Raw genomic sequence first — 23,769 nt, 5'->3', positions numbered from 1 at the left:
GCCGAGTCTAAGGCAATACTCACAGCCTTGGAATACATTCAAGAGCAGTCCATACACGAACAATTTATTATATTTTCTGATTCACTGTCTAGTCTTCAGGCGATTAAAAACATGTCTTCGGGTCATCAATTCATATTGAATATATTGGAACTGTATAATGTTCTTGCCACTGGCCAATACGACATTGTCTTCTGTTGGTTGCCCAGCCATGTCGACATAGTGGGTAACACAATGACTGATGCTGCTGCAAAAGCAGCGCTCAACAAATCTGTGACACCACTTCTTATCCCATACAGCGGTATTAAACCTGTTATTAGATGTTACATCCGAGATCTGATGCAAAAGAATTGGGACACCCAAGTAGGTGTAAATAAGCTACATGCAATAAAACAAACCATCGGTTACACTTACTTGGGTTGTCAGTCCAGATTTGAAGAGGTCATTATGCGTCCATGTCGTATTGGCCAATCTCGGTATACACACGAATATTTGTTAAAAGCTGAAGATCCTCCATTCTGTATCCCTTGTGATGAGAGAATCACCGTCAAGCATGTTTTGCTTGATTGTTTCGATTTCTCTCTCACAAGGGATAAATATTATCATTCATCTTCTTTAAAGGATCTTTTTAATAATGTCAGTACTCATTTAATTCTTGAATTTTTAAGAGAAATATAACTAATAGATAATTTTTTAATAGATGATATGCATTTTAAAAAAGTTAAATATTAACATCAACTGAGATTATTGATGGTGGTGCCACTTGTATTGTCTTTTTTTATATTGGCTAGCATACGGTACAGCCACTGGTAGCTAAAGGGATGGCATAAATCCTGCTGGGGAGTCATGCAGGAAGCATAGGTACTGTAAGTCCCCATGATCTCCAGTAAGGTGGTCTAACTTTGGTTATTAGTGGTCTGTAGCTTTATCTTAATTAATAGGACTTAAATCTATTATAGCTAAATTTTTCTTAAATGAAATTTTGATCTAGTTCGTTTTATTAAAAACTGTGATATACCTTACTATTTTACTGTCCTTTGTCGAGAGATATTTTAGATTTAATACCTAGTTCCCATCGCTATATGGCTGAAATATTGCCGATGCCATGTAAAATTTAACTCACTCTCTAACTCACTCATTCTGTTCTCTACAAAGTACCTCAAGATGGCATTTTATAAAGATTTCAAGGGGATATATCGAAATATTGGAATCTGATATAATATTTCTGAGAGGAATGTTAATTAATTTTAATACGATTATTTTTTGGCCTGTTACGGTCAAAGGTGAAAGAGGGGTGATGGTTAAACATTGATCTGTGTTGTTTGTAGCTAATATTAGCGGATGTAGGCACTGCTGTAAATATACTTAAAGTAATTATCATATGAAATGGTGTCGTGACCACATTTGCACAGTGGGCAGCGTCAGCGAGTGGAATTGAATGTTATCCACCCTGGAGTTCGCGAAATGGTGAGCGTATCACAAGTACATGCAGACATTCGATAGCGACAAAATGCTAGACATTCGTGTGTGCACTTACGTTATTTTAGGACATGTATATTATTGCTGCTGCCACTAAAGTTAGGCTATCTAGAGTGCCTGTTACAAACTTTAATCCGATCTTACAGATTAACATTAATACTAGTGTGTCATTAGGCCATCGTGATAAGATGCGGCGTTAGCTCTTCAAGAACATGTGTCATGTGCAATATAGGCCCAAGTGTTTTGCTAGTTACTGCCTAAAAGGTTACTAAAAACCCGAGGGAATTAAACTTTTAAGGTACGTAAGCAAAAGCAAAAAAAATACAGGGGGGGTCCTCAATCTGGACCTGGTCACACAAACCCACCGCTGCTGATGTTTGACCGCTGATTGATTGATTTAAAGGTCATCTTTAAAGGTAAACTGATTTAAAGGTCATCTGACGTCAGATTACTTTTAAATCGGTCAGTCAGCGTGGAGGCTTTTAAAATTTTCGCACAAACTCATAAAGAGGTTGGGTGAAATGGGGTTTAACGTCGCGTCCAAGATTATTGCACTTTTATAGTGTCGTGCATGCACTAGTCCGGACTGATGCCGATATATAGTGCTAGCCCACTGAGATACCATGTTGCAGTTTAACAAGAATACCCCATTCAGACACAGTATTCTGACTCCATGCTGACTGGTCCTTGTTTTAACCCCTTAATTCCGAGCGTCAGACAGGGTCACAACAATTACTATCTTTTAACGTCTTTTGGTATGACGAGGACCTTCCGACACTCTAACGGGCCGCCTCCGTGGTCTAATGGTAGAGCGTCCGCCCGGAGAGCGGAAGGTTCGGGGTTCGATCCCCAGCCGCGTCATGATAAAAGACGTTAAAAGATGGTACTTGTTGTTACCCCGCCTGGCGCTCGTCATTAAGGGGCTAAAACAAGGACTAGTCGGCTCGGAGTCAGTATACTGTGTCTGAGTGGGGTATTCATGTTAAACTGCGGCATGGTATCTCAGTGTACTAGCACTATAAATCGGCATCAGTCCGGACTAGTACAAGCAGCCACACGCAAAACATACACGTGCATGCACGTCGCTATATGAATGCAATAATCTTGGACGCGACGTTAAACCCCATTTCACCTCACCTACGACACTCTAACAGTAGGCCACGGAGGCGGTCCACAAAAGGAGAAGCATTCGGAGCAGCATATCTGATTTTTGCATCTCTAACACGAACGAGCAGTTCCGAATGGACATCTGATTACCTCAAAAATTCGCTCAGGCTTCAACTGACTAAAATGCATATTGACATAGGTATTATCTCGTCTGAGTAAAACTTTTGATTTTAATTAAATTCCCTGCAGCGTAAACGCCATTGTGTGTAAGACACGGTTTACTCTGGTACGTCGTCAAAGCAGATCATTACATAGATACACACAATCACAGCAATATTATGCAACCAAACATGGCTTTATTGTACTGCTGTTGGTTGCATCCTGTGTCCAAACCTACGCATCTATCCGAGATACTAGTCTCATGCTGGTTGTCTGTGTTTATGCAACGGACACATAGGGCACAGGGAGGGGGAGCTGGGGGATCACACCAAAGAAAAGTAAGAGACAAGAAAGTGTCATGCCATGCCGCATATGCACTCTTTCCTATTCTGTTTAAAACGTTCTGTTTCCAATACCCGTTAGGAAGGTGATTATGTTAAAAGGCGACATTACACTTTAGGTTCAGAGAAATTCCCATGGGGACCCGCGTTTAAATAGCTCCCTCTGTGTCTGATCGAACCCGCTTTCGAGGTGTAGTAGATAGAGCGTTCCCCGCAAAACGGCTGATCGGTGGTTCGAACCCCTGACCCAAAAGACGTTAAAGAATGGTACTTGTTGTTACCCTGTCTGACGTTCGGCATAAAGGGTCTATAAGAAGGACAGGCTGGCTCGGAGTCAGTATACTGTGTCTGAAGGCACCCTGTCTTGCGCTCGGCATTAAAGAGAGAGTTTTATACGGCGTCTGAGTCGGGTATCCAGGTTGCAAGGCTGTGGCACGATATCTCAGTGGGCTAGCACTATATATCCGCTATATGTCTGGGCTTCCACAAGCAGCAACACACGTGTATGAGCGTTGTTTTGTACGGAAAGCGACGTTAAACCTCTTCGCCTCACATATTGCCGATCGTAAGATTCGGCTGAGATGGTCGGGTTGTCAGATACGGGTCTATTGTATGTCAGGATTGTGCTCATGATGCCAGCCACTGGTTTGACTGGTCGACTGTTTTCACGCCGCCGTGCTATGACTGGAACCGTATTGTCGACTAGTGGTTAAAGCGTTCGCTCGTCACGCCGAAGACCCGGGTTCGATTCCCGACATGGTTACAATGTGTGAAGCCCTTTTCTGGTGTCCCCCGCCGTGATATTGCTGGAATATTGCTAAAAGCGGCGCAAAACAATACTTACTCACTCACTCACTATGAGGATGGAAATGGTTCTGTCGCTTTTATTTACTGCCGCGTTACACATTCACTCACTCACTTTCAGAGAAATGTTTGTTTGCTCTGCTTGGGTATTAATTCATACGATATTTAGTTTTCATTTACAAAGAAATGATGATTATTTCAGAACATGAAGGTCTGGATGATCCCAAGACACCAATAACAACAGCGTCACGAGGCAATTGTCCCTGATTGTGCAACAATCGGTTATAAACATCGGATATAAAATATTTCTTCCGCAGTCTCAGATTTTTCTCACACGAGTCTAAATTACTTTAAACAAGGAAATGTGCCATGGTTACAGCTGGACAACATGAATACATTAATACCGTAGTGTATTAAGGATACCCTGATTTCATGCTTGTCATAGAAGCTTGCAGAATATTGATGTAATCGGTGTTTAAGAAACTACTTCTTTTCTCCACTAAAAAAATGGATCTGCTCGATGTGAATGCCGACTCCATTCTTTACACAAGGACGCTGTTATTACCGCCATCAACAATGGCATTTACTTAACGGGTGTTTCCGTCATATCGCGTTGCTATCACATTGTGCTAATCCAGATTATGACATTAATTCTCTGTGGTAATGCGATAAAATAATTGACTCCTTTCATTGATTATTCTGTCAAACACTGCATAACTTTATAGCTTTTTGAGACTAAGTTTTATTTGACAGCATGTTTAGATTTGCTGTTGAAGGCTGCTTCAGGTAGATATGTATAGCATCTATATCATACCATGTGTATCTTGTAGTATATGTTCTTACATATTTGTGATAAATAAGCTAAAAACAATTATTAATCATAAAATAATGTCGAGAGACATTGCTGTAAGCGTGTTTACTTACTGTCATTCTGTGAAAGTCCCCCTTGACAGAAGAGCGAGAGATAAACACATATATAAACGATGTTACTCATGTTGGGGGGATGCGGTGAGAGACTTATGACATCCTCTACAGACTCCGCGAAGTCCGTTTATGAAGCAGTTGTAAGGAAATGAGTACCCCGCCTGACTTCACGCGAGATCCGACATCGACCAGACGAGAGGTAGCATCTACACCACTTAACTTGATCACCTCGCTTCCGCTTCCCAATGATTGTTTTACGTAAAGTACCCCCAACCAATCAGATCGCGCCGTCAACACAATGCGAGCAGCCAAGTGTGTGTTAGGCACAGTCGAGGGGATGGATTATGAAGTCGGCACTAAATGGTTCGTTCAAAAGGGAATATAAATGATTTATCACAAATTGTGGTAGAAAAATGTAGCAACAATTTACTTTTTCCCTGCACTTTACTGTAATTCAAAGAGGAGTCGGCGGAAAATGCTCCAACAATTCCGAGTGTTGTAACGCATGTGAGTGTGTGAGTGAGTACAGTTTTACTTTTATCGAATTCCAGCAATGTGAGTTTTCATTTCACGCCGCTTTTAGCAATATCCCAACAATATTACGGCGGGGGGCACCAGAAATGGGATTCACACATTGTCGGGAATCGAACCCGGGTCTTCGGTGTGACGAGCGAAAGCTTTAACCACTAGGCTACCCGTCCGACCTTCCAGCTATATTACTGCGGGGACACTAAAAATGGGCTTTACATAATTTCCCCATCTATGGAATCGAACCTGGGCCTTCGGCGTGACGAGTTAACGCTTTAACAACGAGGCTACACAACCGCCCCTTTACGCAACTTAGCAAATACATAAATAACATACAGTAAACTACGGTTATAACGAACACGCTTATAACGAACTGACGGATATAACGAACTTACTTTTTTGGTTCCGACTATTTGCTGTAGTTATGTTGTATATATGCTTATAACGAACTACGGTTATAACGAACTAAAATTAGTAGTCCCTTTGAGTTCGTTATAACCGTAGTTCGTTATAACCGTATTGCAAAATGTTTTAAAATAATATATCCCTTTAAGAGGCAATTTGTTGTTAATGATAACATTGTTGCTTGCCTTCTAAACGTCATAGATTATGCAACCAAAGCGATACGCTCTCCCAGCCCTCCATTGTCTCGTCCTGGTGTTCACTACTGTCGGTTATATTGGGTGATGACGTCAGTGTTTGGCTTCAGTAAATAGTTTTACTGTTGTGACCTTTATCAGCTATATAATTCGATTGTACTGGAGTTTTTCTTAATACATATATGAAACTTCCAAAGCAGAAAGGCAACATACTTACACGTCCACTTTTCACCTGTCTTCACGACATGCACGTGCATCTCGCATCGCTCGCGTTCTGTATATAACGACTAGTATGATGATGAAAGAACAGGTTCTCGAGATTAGGCGTTTAACTGTTATCGCGCCAAGGTAGATGTTGGCGAAGCTAACACGTAAAGAGCTCCGCAACGCGTTCCCGCAACGCACCTTGCCGAATGTCCTGCTGTAACGGTACCATCGAGTGTCGGGTGACAGTTCTATTGGCGATAAGCTCTGGGCCCACTTGCACAAAGTGATCTTAGCGCTATGATGATCATAACTCCCATACTTTAACGTAGGCTTACAATAGTCTTAGCGCTAAGATCGCTGCTGGTGGTTTTACCGAGGAGCGCTGATGTACATCCAGAGGATCCAGAAGATCCAGAGGGTCCAAAGGATCCAGAGAGGATGGGGGTCCAGGGGGTCCGGACCCACCCCTACCCACCTCCCTTTTTAAAAACCTAATGTAGCGTGTTGTAGGCAGTAAAATTATCTGAAAGAGGATTTTGATATTTTGGACCCCTCTTTTTTTAAAAATGCTTGATCCAGAGGGTTGACCGACCAAAGGCCGTTACATCTGTATTGTAGCGTAATAGGCTTTGTGATGGGTATTTTGAAGGATGGTAGTCATACTGCTTCCTGAGTTGTATGCCACGTCATCATATGTCATACCCTTTAAAAGTATTTTAAGATTTACTGCAGTGAGTGTGGTTTGAAACTTCTCTTAGCGTTGCATTGCGGTGGAAACTAAATCAACAATTCATGACATGTCCCCGAAGTTCATGTATATTCTTAAACTCTGACTCAGTCCTAAAGTTGAGTAGTCGAGATCGCAGACCGTGTCTTTACCTTATGAAGGTTATCCTTGTTGTTAATAATTACTTAGCTTTGACATGTCATACCCAAACTCACACTGGCGCTCACACAGACTCTCCAACTCTCTCAAACACACACTAACACTCACACACACGGAAGCACACACAAACCAATACACTCATAAACACACACACACCAACACACTAACACACAGAAGCACACATACACACCAACACACACAGTAGCACACACACCAACACACTAACACACAGAAGCACACACACACACACCAACACACACAGAAGCACACACACCAACACACTAACACACAGAAGCACACACACACAACAACACACACAGAAGCACACACACCAACCCACTAACACACAGAAGCACACACACACACCAACACACACAGACACACACACACACATAAACACACACTAGCACTAACACACACACCAACAGACATAAAAGCAACACACATAAACACACACACACTAACATTAACACTATCACTAACACACACATAAACACACACTAACGCATACACCAACACACATAAACACACACTAACACACAAATACACACTAACACATACATAAATACAAACACATAAACACAGACTAACACACATTCACACTAACACTCTCGCTCATACTGGACCCTCATCTTCAAGCTCTCCGTCTCTCACACTCACTCATATAAGTCGTTGTATAATTGCTCCAAGGGACTAAAATGCCGACATAGAAGTTGTATAAATAAACTACCTCCATACAACTAGTTAAACTAATGGGCCCTCCGCTTGTATTGTCAGCAATGTGTGTTGCCATGTTCTGGCTGGGTTATGAACTTGATCCTGAGGGATGCTTTGTTTCTGAATCGGTGAGTACATTGCAGCGAGTCACTGTTGTTGACAATACGTCGTTGACAATGTCAACACGCGTTACTTACGGACATTTGTTTACGCCCCATCAACCCCGAGTGTACACGCCGCCCACAGGTCAATAACTGACCAGATCGATCGCAAGACCAATCAGACCATACTTACAAATTAGCTTGTTGAAATCAGTGATCCGTGCTAGGAGTGGTTCCAGGTTCAACTGCTAAGTGCATGTAGAACTTCGCGGCTATACATCGGTGTGTGGTCTCAAGTAGGAACTCTGTGTTTCCCGATAACTCGATATATTTTCTTTGGTCACCAGTTCTGTGACATGACTGATTGTGCGTCACTGTACCCTGGCGGTTTGGACCAGTTCATCTGTCAGATACTGATACTGGTGGTTGTGATGACATATTTGCACGTGGTGATTGAGGAGAATCAGTTTTCACCCTGCATATAACGCAACAGACCTCTTTCTCCCAAACTGACACCCCCGTGTTTTCTGCTCTGTGTTTCCGGTCACGGTATTCTATGGTCAGAACTTCAAACTCAAGTAGAAGCGACAAACTACGCCCACAAATATTATGCTGAGTTTGTAAACGTTTGACCGGTAACTTCAGCCATTCATGAAATCCTAAGACATAATCTACAGCCATAACTCTGGAGTTTCCTTTAAACGCATATTGCTGGGTTCTTTCCAATACCCGCCTCCGTGGTCTAGTGGTAGAGCGTCCGCCCGGAGAGCGGAAGGTCCGGGGTTCCATCCCCGGCCGCGTCATACCAAAAGACGTTAAAAGATGGTACTTGTTGTTACCCTGTCTGGCGCTCGGCATCAAGGGGCTGAAACTGGTCGGCTCGGAGTCAGTATACTGTGTCTGAGCGGATATTCATGTTAAACTGCGGCATGGTATCTCAGTGAGCTAGCACTATAAATCGGCATTAGTCCGGACTAGTACAAGCAGCCACACACACGTACATGCACGTCGCTATATAAGTGCAATAATCGTGGACGCGACGTTAAACACCATTTTACCTCACCTCATCTTTCCAATATGCTTTAGAAATCTATCTGCTGAACTTCTGGTTAATAGGACCTATCGTCCCCTTCACAAGGCAGTGAGTGATTTGGGTATAACGCCGCTTTGACTGTATCCCCTGCCGTTTCAACTTTTTACAGCGAACAGCTGCGCCTTAGACGACAGGACCACCCGCGTGCCCCTTACCTAAGAAAGAAGAAGGTAACACACTCCAGAATCATAGAGGTAACTCAGTGTTAGGTGTTTGCAGTAAATCTGATACTTCTGTTGCAGTTTTGGAGGTACTCATCGCTGCACAGCGAAGTGCGGCAACATCGACGACTCGGCCACCCCCGCCCCGTATGTTTACCAATTAAAGTACAGCTATCAAAATTACTCTACAGTTTGTTAGTCGGTCATACAGACCCTGAAACAAATATATCCAATACAGCCCATGCAAGTCTATAATATTTATAATATAAGTCTTGATTACTGCAATGAAGAAAGTCTCTGGGCTTCTTTTTATTATATTTTATGACTATAATTTAACGACTGTTTTTGTGTAAAATATGTTTATTTCAGAGACTAGATGTTAGTCTATGCTAAAGTACTAAAGGGACCGGCCATATTTTGAGATGATGATATGAGTGAAAGATACATGTTCCCTGTATCAATACTGTTACGTTCATGAACAGAATTTACCACTTGAACAGTGTACCTTTCGGATTCAAATTAAAGGTATATTAATTCATATGACCTTCATATCAGTATGTTATATTACATATTAAGTACATTGTATCTTGCTTTGCTATCTGCTACAATAAACGAAAGGTTTGAAAGAATGATGCCATGTTCATCTGATGTTACAATGTCTGATAACCATTTAGCTTTCACACAACCAGAGTAGACAAGGACAACACATAGATAGCATTGGATTAATTCCAACAGTCTGTCACAGTGAGTGAGTGAGTGAGTTGGGTTTAACGCCGCTTTTAACAGTATCCCAGTCATATCGCGGCGTGTCAGCTTAATGTGGGAGGAAAGCCCGAAGTGATGCAGGTCTCAGACATTTACCACTTCGGTGAAACCCACGAGCACGGGTATGGTGCTGACAAACCTAGGAACATACTTGGGGCGAATCGGGATTCGAACCCACAATCATAGGTTTCTGGCGTGCCCAAGGGACGCAACTCTGCACAGCGAATCGCGGCGCCTTAGACGACTGGGCCACCCGTGCCCCCAATCTGTCACAGTATTTATTGTCATTTTGGATTTTTTCATGTAATCTGACGGGTAAAAAGAAGTATACACCCCTGTGTATGAAACAAACAAGAAATGGTTCTTCGATAGTATTTCAAGGACGGGAGTCAGTGAGTCCACATCATATTTCAAGGACAGGAGTCAGTGAGTCCACATCATCATCAACTGTACAAGAATCGGACAATGGGCGACAAATTTGGGGGGAGGTATGTAATCTCCATCAGCTTCAGTGGTACAAGATTTGTTCAGAATCATTCATAAAGTTTGGGTCAATATTTCGGAAGTTCAGTTTTCGAAGCAAAATTGAAAAAACAAACTTTACAAATTAATCGTTAGGGTATACTTAAACCTTCGCGGAAACAAACCAATGAGATTTTGCGGCTTTTAACTATTCAAAGGTTTTACGCTATTGTGGGCCCTTTGGTAACCAAATCAACTGGGCGGTTTGTCCCCCAATGAAACAGGTGACTTCCGGTATTTTCCCGAGGCAAGAGATTTACTGTCTGCAAAAGTTCACTTTTTAGAGTTAACTCCCTTGTATCGGGAAGATTACTTCCGGTATTCCAATACCTCAGTGTCAGCAGTGGGCGTGTGTGGGTTTTGGATGGGTTGAAAAAAACCTTTACGTCAGGTTTTACAACAAAAACAAGTTTCTGGTTGTACATACTAGATGTCCTGAAATAATTATTCACATTTGTTAGGCTTGTATGTTTAGAAGTGACCGAAAAAAGATTATGTTCCCTTTCAGAAAATATACTGGTCCCAAAGGCTGTTGTAATGTAAGGCCGACTGTATCCCCCAAACCTTCTAGTACATCTCCTCTTGTAGTGTACGGGAATTTAGGTGAGCGGGCGGTTTCTGGGGCTTATGATGCAGGCCTTGTCTGGCACACCGTCGCATCATTTATAATGTAAATCACATGCTGTTTTCCCCAGAACTGTTCGTGTGTGCAATATAGAGCATCGTTCCCAGGCGTCACCAGCATCAACACGGTCGCTACTTGGACACACTGGCCAGTCAGGGCCCCTCTGTTATACTGCCCACTGGTCTTTCTTGCGTCTTCCAGGTCATCAAGCTACAGCCTCGTACACGTAGACTAGTACACAATAAACTCACTTTACAAATATTAAACTGTTGTTTGGTGAAAGGACCTTCAACAAGAACGAGTTTGTTTGTATGAGCCCCACTTATGATCATATGTTTGTAACACAATGAGTGCCATAAATCACTAATACAATTACCCAATGCTGTTTCATACACTCGTCAACGGTAATAACCGCCCACCAATCACGCTGGGAAATATACGACCAATGGCGTTTATTATGAGACCAAACGGGCCATGAATGGGATTTCATAATATCCATCTAAACAAAAGCTCCATCAAATTAAAAAGTTAATAATCTGTCAGACTTGCACAGGCTGAGCTGTGGTTAGCCATATGTTCAGCACATAATGCGTGTATTTTAGTATGGCGAAGTTCTGTATGCTTTTCCCCATCTGTGCGGTGGAACTTGCAATGACCACATGTGCCGGAATCAGAAAATCCGATACGCGTAAAAACCTAAACAGAAGGCCAAAACAAAGCATCTACTTGAAAATTGGATTTGACAACAACAAAAGTTACGAGGCTGAAAACAGTCACCGAAACACTGCACATTTAAGGTCCAAAAGACATCTATGTACCCGTCTCAAATTCATCACCGTAAACGAACCATTTCTTGTTTGATTCATGTTTAGGCACCATGACACATGGGTCTTTATGTTCCGTTGCCCGGCAGTTTATTTATTAATTGCACCATGAACACAAGCCACATTTGATTGTATCGTCAAGTGTGATGTTATTGAAATATTAATTTGATCCTGATTACAGTGAGTGAGTGAGTATGGTTTTACGCCGCTTTTAGCAATATTCCAGCAATATCACGGCGGGGGACACCAGAAATGGGCTTCACACATTGTACCCATGTCGGGAATCGAACCCGGGTCTTCGACGTGACGAGCTAACGCTTTAACCACCAGGCTACCCGACCGCCCCTGATCCTGATTACAGAAGGTGGCAGACAATGTGTACCATGTGCAGTACACCAGGTAGTACTATAGATTATTCTCTTCTGTGAATAGCCTGCTACACTCATATCTGTCGTGTGTAACGTGTACACGTTTTACCAATGTCATATAGTCTCTCACAACTCCGTAGGGAAAAGAGTTTGTAACGTCTGTAACATTGGTCCTATCGAAAACAAATACCATTTTGTTAATTTGTATAACATGTAACAATCTCAGAAACATATGTATTCCAGGAAAATATCATGCCCATCCTACATTACATAAATTTAACATACTGTTGTCATAATGCCATGCTGAAACGATGTCAAACCTCTCATTATATATCTTCCATGCCATGAATATTAGAAGATCTTTATGTCCATTGTGGACCTGACTATCTAAATGTACATCTGGCCGATCGCCTACAGTGCGAAATGAATAAAGAATATCGAAAATCCGCAGGGAGCGGCTCGTTCCTTTATATGCTTTTCACTAAGATATTTTAAAGAGTTTATTTCCAAAAGATTATAAATGTAACGAGGTGAGACATGTGTATAGCTCGTTCCCGTGATGCGCCGTATTGATGTCTGTCCCTGCACTAGAGGTGTCATGCTCCGCATTAGTATTCGACGGTGACACACATGATTTCAATATTGATTTGTCTCTCACAAAATCGATATCGATATGGTGTTTTCATTTTTAAAATCGGTTGGAAGGGAATTATGTTTTTTGTAATGTAATTTGTGCCATGCCACATCCTCGGCATATGATGAACTGTGAATAATAGATAATAACAATGAGGTTATTTGTATTTTACATTTGTTGTACGGTATTTACACAAGATCAGTGCTACAACTTTGAACGCTTCATGTTGGAGGTGAATTAGCTTTTCCGGGAAGGAAATGTTTTGATGGTGAATAATTCATTGTTGAAACTTGATAACTAGCTATACTGATGGACGCGTGTCTTTGAAAATGTGGTATCTAAAACAGCATACAGTTATCCATGAGTTTTGCATTATATGACACTCTTTATGCAAAAATAGTAAATTGTTGACAATATGACAATATTACAATTCCTAACAGGTATGTGAAGTGGCAAAAGGAAGAAAATAAGAATCTTATTTGCATTACTTTTCAGGACTAAACGTCCTTCGTGTCTTCAATATTTGTGACAACGTCGTCATGCTAAAAAATGTGATATATTATATGATGAATACATACACATAAGTGTCTGCATGTGGAAACATAATTATCGATCATATCCTTTTGGCTGTAGGTGCCTGATATCATCAAGTTCGCCATGACGTGTAAGTGGACATGGACATGTGTGTAATGATTTCAAGGTATGAAAATGGTCAATTAAACGTGTCCTGGATATTTATTATAAAGGTCAATCTACTACAATTCAACTGACCATTCCTCTTTTGCTGCCCTGTAAGATTCATATGTATACATTCAACATGTAATATATTTACCACATAATTATCCCGGACGCCACCATCCGGGTACACAGATACCAGAGGAACAAACACTGCCTATGTCAGGGGAGGTGTCATGTGTTCTGTGCGAGTGACCTTTTCTTTTTCTTTCTTTATTCTTACCCAAGGTGGTACAAAAGCGTATTTCACAAACAACTATATGTTCAACAAAAGTAATAATTCAGACAGGAAGGGTATATGTAAATATTATTTCTGAAGTATACTGAACAACAAAAGTTCCTGTGACATTGAATAAGATTTAATGCAAAGTTATGTTTTTTAACAAATCTGAAACAATTTCGGTTTGCAACAGATAAAGACTTCTGTAAGTGTTCAAATGGTTTAATTTGCCATACTGATTTCGGAAAATGCGTGTTTTCATAAAAAGAAAACATGAACATGCCAAAATGTCAATTTACAAATCAATAGCGTGTGTGTCCACCTCTGGTTGCGATGCAAGCAACCCATCTTCGTCTCATGGAATGGCCCAGGTGTCGCACAAAGTCCTGTGGGATATCTGTACATATCTGCTGAAGCATGTTTCGAAGTTCCTGGAATGTCTGTAGAACACGTGGTTGACGTCGAAGGCGCCGATCCATCGCATCCCACATGTGCTCGATTGGTGAGAGATCAGGGGAGCGAGCAGGCCAGGGGATGCCATTCACGTTGTTTTGTTGAAGAGAATCCTGAACAAGTCCAGCAATATGAGGCCGGGCGTTGTTGAAAGGTAATGCCTGGGCCATGACGACGAAAAAACGGTAGAAGAACAGGGCCGATGATGTCGTCGCGGTAGTTTCAGATTTCCCTCTACCTGTACATTCAGATTTCCCTCTACCACTATCAAACGGGTCCTCTGTCTTGCTGTAATCCCACCCCATACTATAACGCTTCCGCCCCCGAACCGATCTTCTTCCCTGACACAATGATTGACGTAACGTTCACTTCGACGTCGGTACACTCGAATCCGTCCATCGCTGTGGCTGAGGGGAAAACGAGACTCGTCAGTGAATAGAACTTGTCCCCACTGCATAGCCGTCCAACGTAGACGCTGTCTGCACCACTGAAGACGTGCTTGACGGTGGTTTCCTGTCCAAATGGGACGTCTGGTGGGTCTTCTGGTGACAATTCCTGCACATCTGAGGCGACGACGTACGGTTTGTGAAGATATTCGTCGAAGGCCAGGGATGCTTTTTGCAGTCACTGTTGCTGGCTGGAATCGATTTCGTAGGTGTATTGTTCGAATCCAGTTGTCTTGTCGATTATTGGTTAAGCGTGGTCTGCCACTCCGAGGATGGTCTCTGACTGCACTCGTCTGTTGCCAACGTTGCCATAAACACCAAATGGTGTTTCTGTGGACGTTAAATTGTCTTGTAACATCACATTGACTCGATCCTGCTTCAAGCATACCAATGGCTCGCAGACGCTCATTTTCGGACATGCGCGGCATTTCGAAATGTTGTATAATTGCGTAATTTGGTTGTTTTTCTGAGTGGTTGTTGTCAGCACGATGCTAAACAATGCATATAGAATCCCGTTACCGGACATGTTTTTATACCCATTCTTGGGTAGTGAAATGCATGGGGCTTGCATAAAAGTCAACTTTTGCATGGAATGCATGCTTTTCTGTAGCAGTTGCCTTTTTGTGACTTGATTCCATACATGTACTACAACATTGAAATCCAAACTTTACTTGTTTGAAAAATACACTAAATTATTGGTGCCACAGGAACTTTTGTTGCTGTATATTTGTAGACATTGAAAATAAACTTTGACAAAATCTTAATTTCTGCTATTTTCGTTGTACAAAGTGGTTGTTTGAGGTTATAAAGATAAGGCCATAAATAAAAACATTCTGGTTTATACTCTCGTGTCTACTTCTGATTCTATCAAGCTTTACATAAATAGTAGAGCTCGTCAGCAATAGCTGGCGAGTTACAAAGGGTACAGGTTCGTTCTGCTCCGGGTATACCAAACCAGCCGCCAGTTTCTACAGGTACATTATAGGTACAGATTCCACAAGTTAGAAGCGAGAAAGATCTTCTTCTTGGGAGGAGGAGGTACGTTTCACGGATGGGGCAGATTAAAATAATTTATAGTAAGTTCCTTTTGAACTATTGCACATTGTACTCCACGGTGATAGTGTGAATTGATCACTTAACGTTAACGTTACCTTAGAGACCACACATCCACGTGTGTAGGTTAATACGCTTCGGGCATGGACGGCTTCATTAGGGGACGAAAGACGTTGTTATACAAAGTAATACTAAATGTAGTGTTTACATCCAACTTCTAAAGACTGAATATCAGTATTTGTTGTATACTAGAGATTGGACAGTTTTAGTTTTAGAGTTTCTGCCTTACTATTATTGTCCCTCAGAGAATGGCCAGTCAACCGTGCCTTTACAGCAGAGACTAGCCAAGGACATTGCTGTTTCAGTGTGCATCGTCTGCTCACCGACTACTGCAGAAGAAGATAGCCTAGGACATTGATGTTTCAGTGCTTCATCCGCTCACCGATACTGCAGCAGAATAACCCAGGGCGTTGATTTGTCATTGTGCTAACAAAGACACTTACGTTTTCTGCCTTATTATTTTAAGATATCTTATCTTGTTCAGCAGTTCGCGGTAAACGAGTACAGCTTTGCTAACAGTAGCGCGAAACGTGTGGAATTAGAGAATGCTCAAGTCTAGGAGAAAAGACTCTCAAAGTAAAACTGTATGAATTGATTGAAAGGCATCACTTAGAAGCTGACGGATGTAAATGTGACGCTTCGTTTCTTGCTTTACAACGGTATAAGGGTCTATACAGAAACGTCACCTTTACCGTAAATAGAGAAGTTGTTATCCATAATTTGTGTCTACTTTATACAAGTGTATGGTTGTGGCGTTGGGTATTAATTCTCTACATAGGTATTATCCAAGGTTACCGATGCTTGAAGATGGCAACACTGTTAACTCCTTAGAAGTAGACGAGTCAGTTGACGGGAACACTCACGATCCGTCTTGGTTTGGTGCCCTCATGTTTTTAGTAAACATTTCAGTCCTGTTTTACATTTGTTTTGTATTGTTTCTTTACAGACAAATGTGGCAAGATTATGAATGATGAATGAATGGTGTGATAAACATCACACCTTGTCCTATTGTTCCGCCATTGTTGTTATGTACAGGATAAAACACGCTCCAGGGGGTTTGGTTGATGGGACGAACACGACCCCGGGTGTTTACAGTTAGAAACAAACAAGAGAAAAAGTGTTTTATCGATCTTATAAACCGAACGAAAAATCAGAAACAACATTTATGAACAATTGTATGTTTCCAACACACTTTCATGAACCTTCGGAAACGGATGTTATCATTCGTCACCACTCGCCCCTTTCCGTAATCTGCAAGAAGACTCGTTCCCCTATCGATGACTGTTTGTTCGGAAATACGACAAACCAATCAGAATGAGCATATGATTTCGAGTTCTTTGTCAAATAATCCCTCATAAATAATTTTGATTTTACATATGTCTTACATCTAAAAATATACCCAAGACACAGTTAAATGTGTTCAATCATACTGTATAATTCCGCACGTCCTTGTGCTTGAAATATATATAATATATGGGGAAATATATGCGAACCATTACGCAACGAGTTGACAAATGTTTTAGGTATGCCCGTTTGCGCTAAGACGGAACCCAGTCGCAAAAATGGCCATGAGAGGGGCACGAGTCGCTATTGGGCTTGTCCCGGAATAACACGAGTTGGTCACGAATGGGATGTTGTATTTCTCTTGATGGAGTACATGTTCTTGAAACAACAGATTCTTGAAGGCATCGCGGTTTATTAGCGTTCGGCTTCAAATACAAAGGTCGCATGGTCGGTCCCACTGAAAGATATAAGTAACATTTGTTGTCTGATTGTACATCATTCCTCACATGTCCTTAAGTCAGCATTGTAGTGTGTGTGATGTAGACCGTGTTCTACAGCAAAACAAATCTCTAATGAGGGACATTCTATAGAATATCCCTGGGGCAGAGGGGTATGCTGTAGAAGGCCCTTACTGAAAGGTTATTCTACGAAAGGAAGGCTCCGATTGGATTTTGGATTGGACTTCGGTGAAACCTACGACCACGGGTATGGTGCTGACAAACCTAGAAACATAATCGGGGCGAACCGGGATTCGAACCCACAATCATAGGTTTCTGGCGTGCCCAAGGGGCGCAACTCTGCACAGCGAATCGCGGCGCCTTAGACGACTGGGCCACCCGTGCCCCTTCATACAATATGACAGTTAACTGGTTCCAGATACATGCATGAATCTTAGAGATATACTGACAGAAATATTTCAACGATTATCTTCACTGAGATATGTCCCGCATCAAATCTGTTTAATTAAATGTTTTTTTTACAGAATGATGACACATACGTATTTTGATAACTGCATTTATCTAAACATGATCTACAACAGACAAATGTATTGTTTATCGAGTGATGCTAGATGATGACAATAATTCAACAAACTCAATGTTTCTGTTGATCAAAGTGGCTGCCTTATCACCCTTTCACGTTATGAATGAGTGAGTGAGTGAGTGAGTGAGTGAGAATAGTTTTACTCTGTTTTTAGCAATATTCCAGCAATATCAGGAATCGGCTTCACACACTGTACCCATGTCAGTAATCGAATCCGGGTCTTCGGCGTGACGAGCGAACGCTTTAACCACTAGGCTACCCGACCGCCCCCTTTCACGTCATGAGATTCACCTAGCTGAATGTGGTATGCACTGTATGCTGTAAAATATACCTTTCCAACATAAAGGAGGATGTGATGCTGCATGGGGTTGTGGGGGAGGATGTGATGCTGCAAGGGATTGTGGGGAAGAATGTGATGTAGCAGGGGGTTGTGGGGGAGGATGTGATGCTGCAAGGGGTTGTGGGGGAGGATGTAATGTAGCAGGGGGTTGTGGGGGAGGATGTGATGCTGCAAGGGGTTATGGGGGAGGATGTGATGCTGCAAGGGGTTATGGGGGAAGATGTGATGCTGCAAGGGGTTATGGGGGAGGATGTGATGCTGCAAGGGGTTGTGGGGGAGGATGTGATGCTGCAAGGGGGTTGTAGGGGAGGATGTGATGCTGCAAGGGGGTTGTAGGGGAGGATGCCATGCTGCAAGGGGGTTGTAGGGGAGGATGTGATGCTGCAAGGGGGTTGTAGGGGAGGATGTAATGCTGCAAGGGGGTTGTAGGGGAGGATGTGATGCAGCAAGGGGGTTGTAGGGGAGGATGTGATGCTGCAAGGGGGTTGAAGGGAGGATGTGCTGCTGCAAGGGGGTTGTAGGGGAGGATGTGATGCTGCAAGGGGGTTGTAGGGGAGGATGTGATGCTGCAAGGGGGTTGAAGGGAGGATGTGCTGCTGCAAGGGGGTTGTAGGGGAGGATGTGATGCTGCAAGGGGGTTGTAGGGGAGGATGTGATGCTGCAAGGGGTTATGGGGAAGAATGTGATGTAGCAAGGGGTTGTGGGGGAGGATGTGATGCTGCAAGGGGTTATGGGGAAGAATGTGCTGCTGCAAGGGGTTGTGGGGGAGGATGTGATGCTGCAAGGGGTTATGGGGAAGAATGTGATGAAGCAAGGGGTTGTGGGGGAGGATGTGATGCTGCAAGGGGTTGTGGGGGAGGATGTGATGCTGCAAGGGGTTATGGGGAAGAATGTGATGTAGCAAGGGATTGTGGGGGAGGATGTGATGCTGCAAGGGGTTGTGGGGGAGGATGTGATGCTGCAAGGGGTTATGGGGAAGAATGTGATGAAGCAAGGGGTTGTGGGGAAGAATGTGATGCTGCAAGGGGTTGTGGGGGAGGATGTGCTGCTGCAAGGGGTTGTGGGGGAGGATGTGATGCTGCAAGGGGTTATGGGGAAGAATGTGATGAAGCAAGGGGTTGTGGGGAAGAATGTGATGCTGCAAGGGGTTGTGAGGGAGGATGTGCTGCTGCAAGGGGTTGTGGGGGAGGATGTGATGCTGCAAGGGGTTGTGGGGAAGAATGTGATGCTGCAAGGGGTTGTGGGGGAGGATGTGATGCTGCAAGGGGTTGAAGGGAGGATGTGATGCTGCAAGGGGGTTGAAGGGAGGATGTGATGCTGCAAGGGGTTGTGGGGGAGGATGTGATGCTGCAAGGGGGTTGTGGGGAGGATGTGATGCTGCAAGGGGGTTGTATGTGGGTGGATGTAGTTTAACCCTGCACGCAGCAGTATTCCTGCAGTATGACGGCGGTCTGTTAATAACTGAGTCTGCACCAGACAATCCTGTCATTGACACCATGAGCATCGATCTGCGCAATTGGAGTACAATGATATGCATCAACTGAAGACCAATTCTAAAGCAGATCTTCGAGGGGGTAGTACACATCTGCCACTCCTGTATATAAGAATTTAGTGATTTATCCCTTGGCCATGGGTTCAAACTTATTGATTTTATGGCATCAGATATATGAAATATTCGCATAAAGCAAACTGTTCCCAGCGCATTGACGAACGATATAGAGGATCTTTTAAGCAGTCATGTTTGCTACTGCAGCCATCGATCATTGAAAATCATCAGAAAGTTTTCTTAATATGAAAGCTTCCATTATGTCCACATAGTTAAGTTTTCACATTTTGTAAACCGTATTTATGAGGATTGATTACCTGTTCTGGTGACCTCAACGAAGCCTGTTCAACTAGCGACCTCATCCAGGAGGCCAGAGACCTCGTCAAGGAGGTCGCGTATTCCTAGTTAGGCGACTCCAGGTGGCAAGTATCGGGTCGTGAGCCGATACGTACAGTGAACATATAATAATTATTCCAGGCACCCCAGTTCTGACAGATGCCAGGGCAGTTTCTTTATTGAATTCAAAATAAGAACAATACTACATAATGAAGAAGGATCTAATGAACATCCTACAAACATTTAAAAACAATATGTAGACACGTATGTGATCGAAATATAATGACATGTTCAGCACATATGAGGAAGTTCAATGCTAACGTGTGAATGACATCATTTTCCCTAAATAGTGTAAATCAAAATACAGAGTATTGTATTAACCGTTCACTAGTGTATTCTATGTCCGCTTCAACTGCTGTCAGTGGCGATACTTTATCATGTTAAATGGAAAACGTCAATGTGGTTACTGTCCCGAGTGGATTGTACAAACCAGTAAACTAGTGTTCACATCCACACACAACTCGATGTACAGGCAATCTACAGGTTGTTCGTGGTGTGACAAAATGAACCCGGCTGGTGGGTTCTGAGACAAGTATGGTTGAATAATTAGACTTTTTTTCTATTTTTGGTTTACGAATCCAAATACTGAAAAAGATCGCAGGTAGGCCGAAAGGAAAATACAACTGCTTTCAACGGGACTTTATTGGATTTGTCGGTAGCTGGTCTCACTGGTTCTGGTTCTCTAAAGAATGCGGGATAACTTGAAATGGAGCTGTTCATTTCCGTATTGATTGTATTCAATTATTGGCAAATGCACTCACGATAGGGTTTCATTCCATATTTGAGTCGATGCCAATTTGTTTAGATTGTTAATTATCAATACGATATTTACTTTCAGCGGAGCATAAACTTTGCAATTCAGGTGTTATTAATTTTCCCCGATTTTAAAGGTCCGCGGGTCCGAAAACAAAGCAGGAACAAACATGGAAGGGCTCAGACCGATGACTGAGTGAGTGAGTTGGGTTTAACGCCGCTTTTAACAGTGTTACAGCAACTCTGCACAGCGAAGAGCATACTAAGTTCAGCCCAAAGATGCCATTTAACTATCTGCATATGACATTTCTGACGGAGAAAGAGGTATTAAACCGGAGTTAAAGATTTGATTTCAATTAGAACGAATTGTCATCTTCTTTGTCAGTATGTAGAACTGAGGGTGAAAGTTAATTTCCTTGCCATGCTTCTAATGATGGAGCTTATAAATGATTTCACTTGCTGCTCTGGGCGGTCGGGTAGCCTAATGGTTAAGGTTCGCTCGTCATGCCAAAGACCCGGTTTCGATTCCCACATTGTGTGAAGCCCATTTCTGGATTCGCCCTCCGTGATATTGGTTGAATATTGCAAGCCCATAGTCACTCACTTACTGTTGCTACTCCGAGTCAGTGTGAGTGATGGTGTGAATGTTCCACTTCCATGTTGCAGTCTAATGTTCCAGTCCAGCCAGGGGCGGTCGGGTAGCCTAGTGGTTAAAGCGTTCGCTCGTCACGTCGAAGACCCGGGTTCAAATCCCGACTTGGGTACAATGTGTGAAGCCCATTTCTGGTGTCCCCAGCCGTGATATTGCTGGAATATTGCTTAAACCAAACTCACTCACTCACTCCAGTCCAGACACGAGGGGTGGCAGAAAGTTTACGATCCTAACTGCGAAAGAAGTATAGTACACCCTTAACAGTTTGCTGTTATTAAGAACAATACTTTCCATTGTTAGGGATCGACCATTTGATATTCTGGGCATGGGGCCTAGGATTTTGTATGAGATAAAAAAAATAGCTCCAGCTGCAAAACCAGATTGTCCTTTAAATAAAACTATGAGCCTATTTTTAACAAAAAAAACCTGCAACAATGTAATTTTAGTGGCTGGCAATTTCTTATTTTTCAAAGGACTGAAATATAATCATTTTTGTCAAAAAAAATGCAGGGACAATTCATTTCTTCCAATGAAATCCCCAGTAGATCAAGTGGTAGGCTGCATATAAACTAAATACACAACCAGGTACAATATTCCTGCCGGCATCAAAGTGACAAGGTTTTCTCTGTTGAACAAAATTGGCTGCCGCGCTGCCATCGACTGAAACGATGAAAAGTCATCCATGCGGTGAGTGTCAACTGTAGGGGATGGTGCTTGTTCCTTCGTTACTGTCGAGAGGTATGCAGCGGAGTTCAAGAGAAGAGAGCTCTAAGATGATCCAAGATGAGGAAACCTTCAACTGCTCCAACTAAGGAAAGGGTTGATAAAATACATGACACTATGGTCGATGACTCAACACACGTCACAGAGCCAATACAGTAGATATCTCTCTTAAGAGAGTTACGAACATTCTGAAAAATGAGTCCCGACTAATGTTTCGGAAAGCTGGGTTCCAAGGCTTCGGACTCCTGATCAGAAACGGTCCAGGTTCTCTCGAGAGAATGAACATAGTTTTAAAGAAGACCAAACTGATTTGGTCTGTCTAGCTGGCAAAGTGATGGCTTCGGTTTTCTTGGTTTCAAAGGAATCCAACTGGTTGACTGTTTCCGAAAGACAATACCTTTAATAGCCAGGATTATGATATTCTGCATGAGAATACCAAGTTAAACGTCATGGAAAATTCACTAAAGTCTGTGGTTGCCAATGCATGATTGTGGCTTTGAACTCAGCTGAAATAGAATGCCACTGGCTCTTGGTCATATTAATGACGGGTCGTTTTCACAAAACATTCAGTTACCGAAGTGGATCTTGAAAACTGCCATGCAGAGAATCAGTATTAATGCGACAAATAATGATGTTCATCGACTTGAAGCTAGTGAATCACCAGCGTCAGTTGCAAAGCCCATCGGCAACATGATACCACTAGAGATCATCGAGGATGAGGGAGACACAGCATCGTCACAGCAGCCCAGTATCCGGGTCCTTCCCCTTCGAAGCGGGACAATCTCTGCAACGCACATAGCAACAGGATCCCTGCTGTAAGTCTGTAACTGTTTATGGGGTGCCAGAATCCCAGCTTAAGTCCTACGTTGGCATTGCTTTACCTCTGCAGCAGTGGTGTCGAATACGTCATCAGTGGTTTCCCAAGTGTTGGCGTGGCGTGGCTTGCCATGTGGTTGCGTGGCGTGGCGTGGCGTGGCGTGGCGTGGCCCAGTGCACAAGAAGTCGACAGATTCGGTGGAGGAAGTCATAATGTGGGGAACAATCTCTTACGGCCGAAGAACAGATTTTGTATATATCCAGGGCAACTCCACAGGATCCAGTCTTTGTGATCTGACTTACCCTCTCTTGTCCTGCCTCGGCAAGCACTTGGCGCCATGACAATGCTCATCCATACACAGCACTCATCTGAGCTGGTTTTCTGGGAGGAGCTCAAAGCATAAAACTTA

At 42.8% G+C, this 23,769-nt stretch overlaps 2 protein-coding genes across 2 annotated transcripts in view; both read right to left on the bottom strand.

The window, feature by feature from the left end:
- LOC139465417 (uncharacterized) overlaps positions 1-4,881 on the bottom strand; it is a 65,370-nt gene extending 60,489 nt beyond the window's left edge. The window contains exon 1 of the mRNA XM_071247127.1: positions 4,812-4,881. Coding sequence (XP_071103228.1) covers positions 4,812-4,881 — 70 coding nt within the window. The remainder of the gene's footprint in view (positions 1-4,811) is intronic.
- Positions 4,882-14,555: 9,674 nt separating this feature from the next.
- Positions 14,556-23,571, bottom strand: LOC139465555 (DNA-directed RNA polymerase II subunit RPB1-like). Its single transcript, XM_071247273.1, has 3 exons — positions 23,425-23,571; positions 18,465-19,850; positions 14,556-14,762 (listed from the first exon to the last, which is right to left on the bottom strand). Exons 1-3 carry the CDS (start codon positions 23,569-23,571, stop codon positions 14,556-14,558), a joined length of 1,740 nt encoding a protein of 579 aa, XP_071103374.1.
- Positions 23,572-23,769: the final 198 nt, after the last annotated feature.

This window comes from Haliotis cracherodii, unplaced genomic scaffold, assembly GCF_022045235.1.
Source record: "Haliotis cracherodii isolate W230 unplaced genomic scaffold, xgHalCrac1.p SCAF_18, whole genome shotgun sequence".
In the NCBI taxonomy this organism is placed as follows: Eukaryota; Metazoa; Mollusca; class Gastropoda; order Lepetellida; family Haliotidae; genus Haliotis; species Haliotis cracherodii.
The sequence above is the reverse complement of the archived record's forward strand: the minus strand, read 5'-3'. Positions and strand labels throughout refer to the sequence as shown.

What these genes read in the sequence shown, in the direction of transcription:
- LOC139465555 (XM_071247273.1), bottom strand. Translation starts at nt 23,571, where the DNA reads ATGACTTCCTCCACCGAATCTGTCGACTTCTTGTGCACTGGGCCACGC. An exon ending in TCGACACCACTGCTGCAGAG is followed by an intron (nt 19,851 to 23,424) that starts GTAAAGCAATGC and finishes ACCCCCTTGCAG; the next exon opens with CATCACATCCTCCCCACAAC. An exon ending in TCCTCCTTTATGTTGGAAAG is followed by an intron (nt 14,763 to 18,464) that starts GTATATTTTACA and finishes CCATTTGGACAG; the next exon opens with GAAACCACCGTCAAGCACGT.